The following is a 13671-nucleotide window of genomic DNA, read 5'->3' as shown; positions in this document are numbered from 1 at the left end:
TGTAATTGGCTTTGCATTGTTTGTTAGCTAACGTAGCACCCTGCATTGTTCTACTTTAAAAACACGCCACACACCACCCCAACTCAACCCACCTTTCACTTCAGTTCATACCGCGTTTGGCGCAAACAAGTTTTCCCTTTGGCCTCTTACCGCGCACAATAACGGCCGCCATGATTTGGCGCATTTATTCAATTTAATATGCGCCAACACACATTGAACGCAAATACATATCTCTATTGAGTTTTCCGACTCATTTTCCATAAATAGCTCACAGCTATGTCAAACAAATGCTTTTATGATTTCACATAATTTTCAAAAATGCTCTTCATTGTGCTGCGCTCGCTTATCCTGCCAAAGCACATTCATAATTTTACAAAGTTTTCCACCCCTCTGAACTAGCGGTTATTTGTATTTGTTATTTTTATTTGCATTTCATATGCATTTTCAACAAATATTTGATTTTACGGTTATACAAACATGCCGGCGTCTCTTAAGCTCCGTTAAATTGACGAATAAGTGGGTTGGTGAACCGCGCGCTTACGCATGCTCACGTGACCGTAAACCTGTTTACATGATTTGGCGTCAATACTAAGTCAATCGGCGCGTGCCTGTCTAACGAACGCAATACTTTATATGACGTTTCAATGACCGCACTGGATTATATGCAATATCTAGCTTAACTTAAGTGATTTAAAGGGAAGGTGAGCTTTTAATATGGTATGTATCGCGCTAAAGTCATAACAAACACATATTGTATTGTATATATTGGGTGAGAGCGCAGTAATCTCTTTTCATTGCTGCATGGCATTTTTGTAAAAGCTTGAGTAACTTATTTTCTGGTAGTCGAAAATGTCTCTTCGTATTCGTATCAAACTTCTGCTTATTTTTTATACTTATACTAATAAATTAATAAGTAAATATGTACTATTTTGATCGAACACCTTTTGGCCATTTTTCCGCTAGAGACATTATTCCATCAGTGTAAATCGAAATTTCGAAATTTCCAGATCGGAAGCGAGCGAACGATTATTGTGCTGCACGAACTGGTACATCATCGTCTCCGTAAACTTCACAAATTTCATTGGTGGCAATCTTTCATTTTTTATACAGTAAAGGAGAAGAAGTCATAGAAAAATCTGTTTTATTCTTTCCTCCCTCAAAAGTGTTTTTCTTCATACTTCCAAACGCTAATTACCCCCTTCATAATTTATTTTTAATAAAAAGTTCGTTGAATAAATTCCCCGCTGGTGTGCCATGTTTTCCTACCGCCCGGTTAATACTCAATTGAACTCCGATTGTAGTTTTCACCATTGTAATCATTCCACAGATGTCAAAGTTTCTGTTTTACTACTATAAATGTTCGTTATTGTTCTGCCAGTCTAAACGTTTACCAGACTGTAGAATTTGGTCCGTCAACAATGACAACTAAATGTCACTTACAACAGTTATAAAGTTGCATGCGTGCGGCTGGACGACCAAGCGGTAGCACGAGTGCCGCAACAGTCGTCACTTGTTTTCACTCCGCTAAACTTATTCAGCATTTCATTCGCGCTGACAAAGCGACCGCCTTGTCACAACCGCCCATGAGTTTTCCACTTAAATGCTGTTTTGGGAGGAAATTACCGATGAAAGTGGAAATTCAGTCAGCAGCCGCTGTATGCTGTCACTACATCTTTTCGTGTTTTTTTTTTTTTTATTCCCATTTTTGTGACAAGACAGCTGAAAGCGCGTGCTGACATGTGTAATCGTTTGGAAATAAACGTTGCCTTCCCCCTCACTAGCTGGAAAACGAGCTTCCTAACACTTTATAAATAGTAAATATTTTTTATTCGCGTTTCAATGCATTTGAGGTAAGAAGTATGGCACCCCACATTGAGGGTTAAACACACGAAAGTAACTATCGTAACTTCTCATATTTTTTTTTACTTAGCAAAATCACTCTTTAGGGCGGTTGTGTGATGTCCATCTCATGCCCAGGCGCCCAGCTAACCAGCGGACCCTGCCTCAGCGCTTTTATATTACATAACTCATCAGCAGCTATGGGTTGGGTATTAATGCTAGCATAGAAATAATCAGTAGATTTGCGCTTGAAGCTACGGGCAGTGGTCCGACTGCTACGTTAACCTGCCTCCGGCAATGGTGCAATGCGCACCCTCGATTTGCATATTGGGAGCGGCAAAGTGCCGAATGCGCTTCATTAACTTTTTGACTTCGCTTGCATTCGCTTTTCATTTATTTTATTTGTACAACGAGGATTTTGCGCATTTTAATGAGGTAGTAACGTGTTACGAAAACTACAGGCCGACTACCGCCACTGATAGGCGTCTACCACTCTTCATCCACATATGTATGCTTCAGCTGTCAATAGCGTGCAATCGATGGATGATGACGTTTGAATTATTTCGAGTGCGCTGCCGTTTTTATTTCCAAAACAAAAAACCGCCTCGCAACGTTTACAAAGACACAGCCGCATGAAAACAGTTTGAGAGTCTTTTGGGTACTTGACTACTTTCTCTGTTCCATTGGTCTATCCTCAAGTGCTTTTGTCATAACTGCTGTGGCTTTCTTCTAAATACAGTTGTTCATTTCAGTTTTTTTTTTTTTTGAAACACTTCTGTACATCAAACAGATGTCTTCATATGAGTACTGTTGACAGCAGTGGACCCATGTGGAGGACGTGAAGATTCTGCATGTCCTTTTCGGTGGCAGTGAATGCGCAATTTTTATTATTCAATCGTAATAAAAGAGCACACCTAATTCTTCGTGCGTTATCCTGTGGAATCACCTACAGCAATGGTCTGTTCGGTCCGAAATAATGAAGTCTCGTGTGATTTTTATTTGAAAATCTTTCTTAAATGTCACTTCATCAAATTTCATAAGAGTACTCAATGCTCTGGAGCATAAGAATGTGAAAAAGCGAAAAGTATTCATTCGTAAACGAAAAATATTATATTTAATTGTAATTCTCCTTAATAGCGAATGAATGTAGTTTTTTGCGCAACTACCCCGTTTCGACACGCACCCTCCCTCTAAAAGCATTTATTCCATATTCTGGCGAATCATGCATTCATCATGCAACGTATTGAGGGTGCGATTCAGCGCTGTTGCCGCGAAGGCATAAGCGTTCCATACGCTCATTATACTGCCGCGCCGCTTTCAACGAGGATTTATGTGCAAATCATTTTGAGTAGCTGTCATTATGCGGCAGATGAGATTAAATTTGTACAAACAGTAACTTTGCGCTTTTCGAAATATACGAACGCACAGTCGCAGGATTGTTGTAGCAATAAAACGCGCAAGTCAAGTGGGAGTCGACACACATAATGAGATTTCCGATAAAAGGTAATTTAACTTGTATGTGCGAGTTAAGATTTTGAAGAAATTGATAATATGTGAGAGAACTTTTCCGAATGTGCTGGTCGTTCCCTAACTTTAGTTGCTGAAATAGTGAAATTGAAAACTTTATTTTAAGGATTGACTAATTGCTTTGGTTAAGTTTCATTATCTTTTTCGCATATCGAAAATGTATTTTTATATTATTATTACTGTCATATATGTGGTTAAAAATTAATACTCCATCAGTAGGCTAAAGGTGTTGACATCGACAAATGGGAGGAAAATATCGACTTGGCCTATAGAAAAGGTTTTAAAACTCTATATATAATGCAGATATCAGGAAATAGAATAAAATCTTTCATATCATAAATACATCTGGGGACTCCATACACACTTTTCTGACAGAATTTCCATCGAAAATTCCAGATGGTAATAGATTTGTCTATAGCACTTACTTTTATCCTACCTTTATTCTGTTTAGAATTTGCATTGAAAACCGCCGGATATCGAGAGATTAGCACTTTAAATCACTAGTCCAGGCCGTTTGTCCATGGCTCCCAGCTTTGGTTTTGTATTTACATACTTATTGACAGCATCAATGTGTGCTCTAATTATTTGGCAATTTAAATCAGTTGAATGCGAAATGTGCGGCTTGTGTCTATATATGTTAGCACTTAAAGGTCCCATCATGCAGAGGCCACAACCCAATCCGCTAATTAATATTTCAAATATTGCTGTTTGCAAACACGAAAGAACTTAGACAGAACTCGAAGAACATTATTTTAAGTAACTAACATAGTTTGAGTCAACTTTCACTTGGCGTGGTCTACATCCGCGCTCAGCAGGATACTGATGCTGAGAAGGGGCGTGCGGCAGAACATTCTCAAATCTTCGCATAAACAAACGATATACAAAACGAATTATAATTATTAGATTTTGCTTACGCTCACCATCCACCAACCTGGGCGCCGAGTGCTTTGAGTTGACAATAAAAAAGGGATTTGCATCTTGTTTGCTTTTCTAGATCATATGCAGTAACAACTTCATTCCAAAAATGTTGGAATTGAATATTTAGACAAAAAGCTGGCAGGATACTTTTCTCGTCGCTCACGGCAGGGTGCGCGAGGTGCTTGCCGCTGCATACATGTTTCGACCTTTGTTTGCATAATATTTGCCAATACATAATTGCATTTTGGTTACTTTCACACAGCAGCACCATTCCAATGACCAGCTTATGAAGGAAATACGGCAAGCTCATAAGGCTATGGGTGATGGGGTTCGCGCAGTTGTTTGTGGCTGTGAAGATTTACTTTCTCCGTAAGCAGCTAAGCAGATTTGATTAGCAGCGTGGAGGCTGGAAGTAGTTGCCTGGTAACACATCCGGGGCAGATTAAATTTAAGAGATTTTTAAAATTTAGTGGTAGAATGCAGGGCTCCTGTGGTTGCAAATAAACGAAATGTGTGGTGAAGATAATTAAGGCGGTATTTGTATTAGCAACAGCGAGGCACAGATTTTGGTAACGGAAATAAAATGTTTGCTGATTGAAAATTGTTTATACACGCAGAAATTAGCGATTTTTTTTGCATTGGAAACGAGTTTGAATATTTTCAATAAATCACTATAAATGTACCCAAAGGATAATGTCTTAAACCAAAGGAGAAAAGGACTTCGAAAGTATGCAAACAATCGTCAAAAAACCTTTTTGTGTTCATATGTCTGCTTAAGTAAATATTGTGGATACGCTTTGGTGCTCGAATAAACACCAATGACAAAACATACTCACAGGAAGAATGCAAGGATATGCATTGCAAAGCGTAGCTTAGTGCGACTATGAACTGGATTTGCGCTGAAAATTGTGGAATAAGTAGACGAAGGTACATGCATACGTAGGTCATAGCCACAGATGCTTCCTTAATTTTGCAAACTACAAATTGCACACCGACCGAACTCCTTTCGAATTTTTGCGCAGAAATTGGTGCAACGTCAGCCGTCAGTCGAAGAAACTCGTAAAATTGCCCGCGGCAACGACCGCAAAGGCGCAGAGGCAGACAGGAATCAGTCGTTGCTTGAAGCAACTGCGCAGCCTAAAGGTGCAACTGCGAAACAGCGGAAGCAAACTGCCAACCTTGGCAACCAGTATTATATGAATTGAAATCGAAATTAAATCACGCCCTGCCACTACATAAGCGCAGTAAAAACAACAAAACGCATGTGTACGCGAAGCGTGGTAAAGGATGCACAGCTCTAGGGGAGTACGAATCCAAAGAAGCACGCAAAATCTCAGAGTACTGTTGCCTGTCTACCCCAAGACGCGGAATATGCCTTAAGGCAACGACACAGCTGATTCAAGACCTGGAAGCGAGTACTTTGACAACTTGATTGACGATATAAATGAATTATCTAAGTTAATATCAATTAAAATGGCAGCATCTGTGGCAATTTGCGGTTGAAGGTATTTTATCATTACCCAATAAGGAGCCGATTTGTCAAGAAATATAACAAAGATTGAGAAGATGATGTATTGAACATTTTACAATTTTGCAACCCTGTTCATGTTTTGGAACACTTCAAATTCATTGAAAACACCTTGCATTTCTAACCAGATACAAATGGAAAGCAATTATTCAATTAGAAAGGTAACGTGGTGACGCCTTCTGAACCACAAATCCAATTGACCAATTGTGTATGCTATAAGAAACAAGCAGCAGGTTTCAATTCTACGAAACACCATAGCGAAACCGGCAACACATTTAAATCGTCCGGCAATTCGCATAGGAAATTTCAATTTATCGGTAACTTTAAACAACAGCCACGTGCGCGATTGTAGGCAACAACCACTCCTACTCCCAACAGCAAGCATGACACTGCCACCGAGCCCAACTGGCAAGCAGAATTCTAATCCAAATCCGTTACGCATTTGAAACAAAACAAACCCCCGTTATGAGGGAAAAACTCGCAGAAACTACGAAATGTGTAGACAAGAAAAACCTGTCATTGGAAAAACAGGATTACTTAATAGTAAATGTGGTGTAACCAACAAAAATGCTGGTAGAAAATGAAATTGTTGTAGACAAGAGAAGGCATTTCAGTGCCAACAAGTGTCGTACTAATTGATCGCCCGAATTTGGTGACAGCTGCGAAGACGCAGGCATGCAGAGATGTGCGTGCAACAACCGAAGTTTTCAAATAAGGAGTAACTGAAAAAGTGAACTATAACGATGTAAGCGTGCCAACAATTTTTATGAATAGATGTGCCAACGGGAAGCACCTGATCGTCAGCGTATTACGGATTGTTGGTATTAACGAGCCTAAGTAAACAATTGCGTTAGCTAATTGATAGGCGTTGCATATGCCTACCTTTTACTGTTAGCTGCTACAGTTACGAATTGTTACATCTAGTAAGCCATTGCTCCAAAGGGACCGTAGAATATGCGGGCGGAAACGACAAAGAGTTAAGAACAGAATGTTGTTAAAGTTCAAATATACATATGTATGTATGTATATAAAAACAATGTTAACTGGGAGACTCGTTCGTTAAGTGCAAGCATTAATCGCAACAAGTAAGTCTTAGGTGATCTAATCATATTTTTCTAATAAGTTGCTTTAAAACCTAGTAGTTCAGTAATTTCTTGGCTAGATCGAGAAAGTCAACTTCTGATGCATAAAAATCATTACTGTCTCATTTACAACTTTCTTTGTTAATGTCGAAAAATAATGTAAATACATGCGCGTATTTCGCTAAGTTTCAAAAACCGGAAATATTCCTTTTTATCTACTGTTCTTAATTTTCGTAGTATGAACAGCTGCGTTTATCCACGCCCTCACTAAAACGTTTTGAGCCGTGCTCTTTATTTCCGAAATTTTTTCGCTCGTTTAACCCTTGCTCTACAAGAAACAACCTGTTTTAGTAATAAAAAAATGTATCTATTTAATTTTAACCTTCCTCCGCAACTGGCTTATCAAATCTTCAAATAATCAATTTGTGTGTGTGTGTCTACTGAAAAGCGGAAGTATTGAAATTTCTGTCAATACTTTGAAATTAATTTGCTGCGCTTTCAGCTGATGAAGTTATCAATTTGTTGATCAGACATTGCTGTTAAATGCTTTTTTAAGCCATTCCGAAATTTAAAATTCTTATTTGAGAGCAAAGAATCTGGAAATTCAAACAATTTGCTTTTTTCATATTAAATATATTTATTTCAAGCCTCATTGTGTTCACCAATGTGTTGAGATAGGTGATGATGCATATTCAGACCGGTGGTAATGATGTATGACAACTCATTAAATAAAGTATATAACTTAAAAGTAAATATTTAATATACATAATTTAGCTAAGTACTAAAAATAAATAAGTTTCTTATAATCTAAAAGCGTAATAAGTGAGCATTTCCCCTAGTTTGTCAACAAATTAACAAAAAGTCGAATCTTAAACAGAAATAAATTCGTACAACAACAACAGCAACGGCTGCAACAATATTAGACATAGATTGAGGGCAACGCCAATCCCACCTCGAAGTAGTTGGTGCCTCCAGTTTTCAAGCGTTTCGTACTACCGATTGGCGCTGCTAATGTTTTACGCCGTTGTCGCTTTCTTTGCAACGGTAGTCGCGCAGGCGTCTCCAACAGAAAGGTGTGGTCCAGTCGTGTTCTGCTTAAGTTCGAGCGGAGGTAATGATGTTGGTATGCAGAGTTGGCATCGGTTGTTGAAATACTTGTGGGTGCGGGCGTCGGCATTTTTTGGAGCGTGTCAGTGGATATTGGCGTGCCTGGCGGAGGCGTTACTGGCGCCGGAGTAAGTGGTGATTTGGTGGCGTTCACTGTTTTCATCACATGTTTTGGCTGCTGATCAACGAAGATAATGCTGAGATCACTCGCTGGATCCTCGCCTGCAGCATAGGATGGTGAAAGAACCAATTCACTGACTTTTTGTTCGGCTTGATTTTTGAGTAGGGTACGACGACGCAGGTTAAAAGACTTGCGCGGTTTCACCTTCTTCTTCTCATCCTTACGCGCCGAGTCTAGAATAGCATCAATTAGCTTATCCAGAGTTTGATCGCTCATACCCGCCGAGTGTGACTCGTTCTTCATGTGCTTCATTAACTTTTCCTCGCCACATTCCTTCGCGATCTCTGCAAAATCTGCTTCCAGTTTTCTAGGCAATGATTTTCTGGCGGCCTTTAGTTTCTCTAAGTCCTCCTTTTGTCTCCGTTTTGCCAACTCGGGTGTGTTGAAGTAACGTAAATTGCTTATAAAGGGGTCAGGCAGTAGTCCCCTTAGCGCTACTTGTTGTCCGGTCGGCAGCGCAGTACTCGGTGAATATTCTTCCTCGAAGCGTGGCAAGGTAGATGCGTAAGTCGGTGCCGGATGTAGAAAAAGGCCCACTGTTGAATGTCGTCGATTTCGCAATGGGCTACCAGTTGCATTCGTGCTTGTGACTCGAATTCGTCCTTGTGTATGCTCTATTAAAGGCGACATGTCTTTTGGTGTGACATTCAAAATATCCGTTAATGGAGAAAATAACAGCGGATTATTACGCTCTCTCTCCACCATTGGAGTTGACGTATATGGTATGTTCTCGATGTTATTAATGGTGGCATGTCGCCGTCGATGCTTAGCCTCCGCTAATGGATGTGGTGTTCGTATCGATGTGGTGGCCGTTCGGATACTTGGTGTAAGCTGGTTCAGCTTCTGCGCTGATGCCGTCCACTTTAACATATTTATATATATATATTTTTTAATATTATTTGAGCTTCAGAACGTCTTAATATATATGCTCTCGTTAACATTTGCTGACAAACTGATTAGTCAACGCGCGCGAAACCGCTTTTATACTCGCCATGTCCATTAACATAGCAACCCCGTTTTCTTTACTAAATCGACCTCTCATTGCGTAATGTGCTCTTCTCGTTGTGAGTAAAGAGTCGGCGGCGCTCTTGAAGTCATGCTAACAAAAGCGAGTAGTATAGTGCAACGACGGAATTCCGTGTGCTCCCGACTCGGTGAGAGCCGTCTGGCAACGAAGGACATTGCATTGTTTGTGTCTATTAGCTGCTTTGATGCACCTTTGCGTGTGCTCCTTTTCTCATTTCCTTATGCCCTTCCTGCCAAGCAGCGCGATAAAATCTTGTGATTGTTCGTTTGAACTCACACACACACATTCCTGCAGTCATAGTGGCAAATTGAAAGTCCTGTATATGGGAAAGATCCTATCGTGGGTAGTAAATGGGAAAAAATTAGGATAACAGAGGAAGTGGTTTTCGTTATATTAGTTAGACTATAATTTCCACATTACTGGGGTGTCAAGATTTCGAAGCAGACCGTCTCCCTTAAAGCTAATGGAGGCATGCAACAGTGCTTTTGCATGTTAAAATGTAGTTAATATATTAAAAAAAAACAAATTGTCTCCTCGACGACGACATTTATTAAAGCTAAATGCGACACTTGTTTCCTGCGATAATTTTCATCAAAATTGCACCGAGTGCAACAGATTGTAATGTCTAGCATAGTTTAACGAATTTAGACATGTACCTGCTGTGAGCAAGCAGAAATCGCTGGTCAGTTCTATTAAATTAGTATTCCTATTACATAAGTATGTAGATAGGAAATATCAAATCGTCGTTTAGGCTGAATAACTTTCCATTGTTGTATTATTCTTCATAACTTCAATTTTGGTGCAACTACGTAGTACCCTCACCTTTGCTTCCTGTGGCGAGTAAACCTCTCATTACAGCTCATTACAAATTTTCTTAGTTTTTTTAATGCAATGGGATCCTTCTTTCCACACCATTTGTCAAATAAATTTTGGTTTAAAAAAGTTCTATTTTTGCACAGCACTTTAGAACACACTTTCTGTTTTCTTGTAGTACAACTTACTTTAAAATGTTTCAACAACAGAAGAAACAAAATTTACATATAAATCCTTCAAAGACATATTCATACTTACGAACTCACTATTGTATGGATATGTACATATGTGTAGGTATGGTAAAATCTGTGTACCTTTGCACGTCATTAGTTCAAAAATGTCCTTTTCGACGACCGCATTGGTTACGGATTGAATTTTTTGTGAGCGGATTTGATTTTTTAGACAATTTTAAAGCCGACCAAACCGCAAGGCAATTAGGGACAGACAATTAGCAAAGTTTTCAGTCGTTTAACGCCGATTCACACAATTCAGTGATTTTCCAACACATTTGCATATAAAATCTTTCCTAATGAGTACTCGAGTTAATGGTGCGCAAATGTGACAGTTTCAACGAGAAAGTGCGTTCCTGCGGTCTGTCAAGTTGAAGAATGTAAAACAGTAGCGCGTCATCTTAAGACAGATATGAAATGCATTAGAAGTGGTAACTTTGTGGCTCTCAGCACATGCAAATATTTGTGTAAAAGTTTTAATAACTCATTTGTAAAGAGAAAGTATTAGAAATTATGTATCTTGATATGATCACTATTTTCTCCCGATTGTAGCGACGCCTGAATTTCTTGAAGATATCTCGTCAAATGAATATGTTTCCTTTAGAATGATTTGATTTCCGATAGTTCAGTTTGTATGGCAGCTATATGCTCAAGTGATCCAATATCGATTTTTTTTTTTTTTTTGAGATAAAGAAGTGTGCAAAATTTCAATTTGAGGCACTTGTTTACGTATATACAAACGGACATACGGTCATGGCTAAATCGACTCAGCTTATGCCACTGAACAAGTATATGCAGTACTTACTTTCTAGGGCCTCCGGCGTTTTCTTTCGGGTGTTATAAACTTCGTGGGTAACTTAATAACAGGGTTTAAAAGAAATAATTCCGTAAATTTTAATTTCAAAACAAATCTAAGAATGAGGCGTTTCATTAGTAATATCTGCAAAAAACCTTAGTCGTCAAATGGCTACGATTTATGTCTTTGCGTAAGACAGTAGCGCACAATTCTCGTGATTTCGAATAAAAACTTCAGTTGTTTTGTTATACAGGCTGTTGAAAGGTGTTGCGAATTGTGGCAAAGCGCTATGAAAAGCCGAAAAACAACATTCACTTTCACCCTTTGCCTCGCCGCTACAGTATATCCCGACCACATCGCCGCATTAATACGCTAAAAGGGGTTTAGTTTTCCCAAAGTAATGCAACAAAAGACGTCATACAATGAATAATGTGATTTTGATTAGTTATCCTTTTGACTTTTCGCAATATTGAAAATATTGGAGCAATGCGTTGTTGTTGGCATTTCTATTTCGCAAAAAAACCCAAACAATTGAACCGCTTACAAATGTAAAACAAACGAGAGTATATTTTCTGTGCATTTTATATGTTTTGGGCATTGTGTTTGAATATGCTTTGAGTATTTGCCGATCGCAATCCTTTGCTATTTGGCTTACCGATTTGAATTCGCAATAATATTTGAGTACGGAAATGATTAATTAACGAACGGTTAAAGGGTGGAACGAAGTGAGTGTTCTGTTGTATTTAGGTATTGTAAGCGGTTTGCTATTTTAATATTGATTTTTAAATGAATGATTTATAGTCCGAAAAAATGTTAATACACGATACCTTGGCACGTTATAACCACATACAATGTTTCAAAATCATTGCTTGCAATAATAAAGACACGTCTGGAGCATAAAGTCATACTATTCGCCACTAACTCAATCTTATTAATTCTTTGACCATTATGTTTTTATGCCTGAAGAATAAATAGACTCTCTGACCATTGTTCTACGACCGTTCTCATCGCACCAGACAGAAGTGAGGCATAAAAGCGTTGATTGCTGTTTTGGAAAACTATTTTCCAACGCTTTAGTTTATTAAATGTTTTTATTTTATATTTATTTTACCGCTGGCTTCTATGAGTAAAACAATCATCTCGAAATGTTCTTTCCGTTTTACTTCCTGTTCAAGCGGCTGACAGTGAGTATTGTCGCTAACATTATAGCCGATCTGCTCTGGCAAATAACAGTACAGAAGTGCAGAATATATCCTTTGTGCCTCTAAATGTCATGTTTATGCTCATAACTTTTCGCACTAAGAAGCCAAAAACTGACAGGCTACAGCAGGACACGCAGCGGCTGAGTGCCTGTCGGGCGTAAATCACAGCAGAAGCTGTACTTAGACAGCTAGTGCTGCAAACAGTCAAATCTTTAAAAGGAGAACAATGAGTACGTAATGAAAACTGAAACACAGTCAAGGACCCTACACGAACTGCCGAGCAGAAGTGGAGTGGCAGGAAGTGTTGTGCATGTAGCCAACGGAATGCGATCTCGGCAACCACACACACAGACATGTACACATAAATACAAGAGATATAATGCAACAATGCAGTTATTACAAATAATTTAGAGCATCTTCCTTTAGGTTGATTTCCACCTTTAGCGTGGCTCACATCTTCGCAGGCCGAACAAAAGACATCGTTAATGAAGTTGACGATCAACAAACGAAAGGATAATTTCATGTTGCTATTGCAGCCCCATCGTAAATTCAACACGATTTGGCACAAAGTAAATTGCAATTTATGTGCGACAGTTTGCACGAGATCCTTCCGCCTATCGGTCGAGTGCAAATCTTTGCGACAGCATAAAAAATAGCAATTGCAAGTAATTGAAAATCGGTAATTGGTGGTAGGCTCGAAATGCACTTTCGTTTATTTGTCGGTTAAGTGAAGTGGAATGAACGGGCGAAAAGGAGGCAAGGCTGCTTAGTAGTTAAATTAGTACTTCCAAAAGGACAAACTTGTTTCATGGGAACTAAGCAGATATTTAACTGCTTCTTAACGGCTGTCTGATAAACCGATGTTGCACAATAGTTCATTGTGCACTTATGTTTCATTCGCTTTAACCAAATAAATTTCATTAATGATAATTCATTTGTATTTCTTAGTAAGTTCTTCAACCCACATAACCGTTCGTTACGGCCGTTCAATACCTTGCACCTAATATCTCGGCATCCTTCAGCAATTTTACGCTTTTCACCCGTTGCACGCCTGTCCACACACTCTATTTCCATTGCCTAACCGACCGACAGATGCAATGCATACAAATTGCTATTATAATTTATTTGATTTTCATCAAAGAAAGCAATCGTATAAGACAACAACAACAACAATGAATAGTAAAGGTAAAGCAGTGCAGTTGCCGGGGGATTTTCGTCGTCTTTTGCTGAGATTATGCAACTGGAGCAGCGGTCGTTCGACCATAGTATTGGCAAATGGCAGCTGTTGCCTTTGCTAAGACTAGGAAATGTAGCGAAAAATTGCGAGGACACTGGTGAAAATCAGAACCGGTGGCACAGTAGGGGTTGGCGGTAAAGGCGACCGACTTATGAGTTTAGTTACCGCAGCAGTACTCACGGTG

The 13671-nt window shown here is 39.1% G+C and overlaps 1 protein-coding gene across 1 annotated transcript; it reads right to left on the bottom strand.

Annotated features, from left to right (window-relative positions):
- Positions 1-7813: 7813 nt before the first annotated feature.
- LOC108975631 lies at positions 7814-9052 on the bottom strand. Its single transcript, XM_018944254.1, has one exon. It carries the CDS (start codon positions 9050-9052, stop codon positions 7814-7816), a length of 1239 nt encoding a protein of 412 aa, XP_018799799.1.
- Between the last annotated feature and the right edge of the window lie 4619 nt (positions 9053-13671).

Source organism: Bactrocera latifrons, unplaced genomic scaffold (genome assembly GCF_001853355.1).
Source record: "Bactrocera latifrons isolate USDA-ARS-PBARC rearing strain unplaced genomic scaffold, ASM185335v1 scaffold_68, whole genome shotgun sequence".
NCBI classification, from domain to species: Eukaryota; Metazoa; Arthropoda; class Insecta; order Diptera; family Tephritidae; genus Bactrocera; species Bactrocera latifrons.
This window is presented reverse-complemented; position numbering and strand designations above follow the sequence as displayed.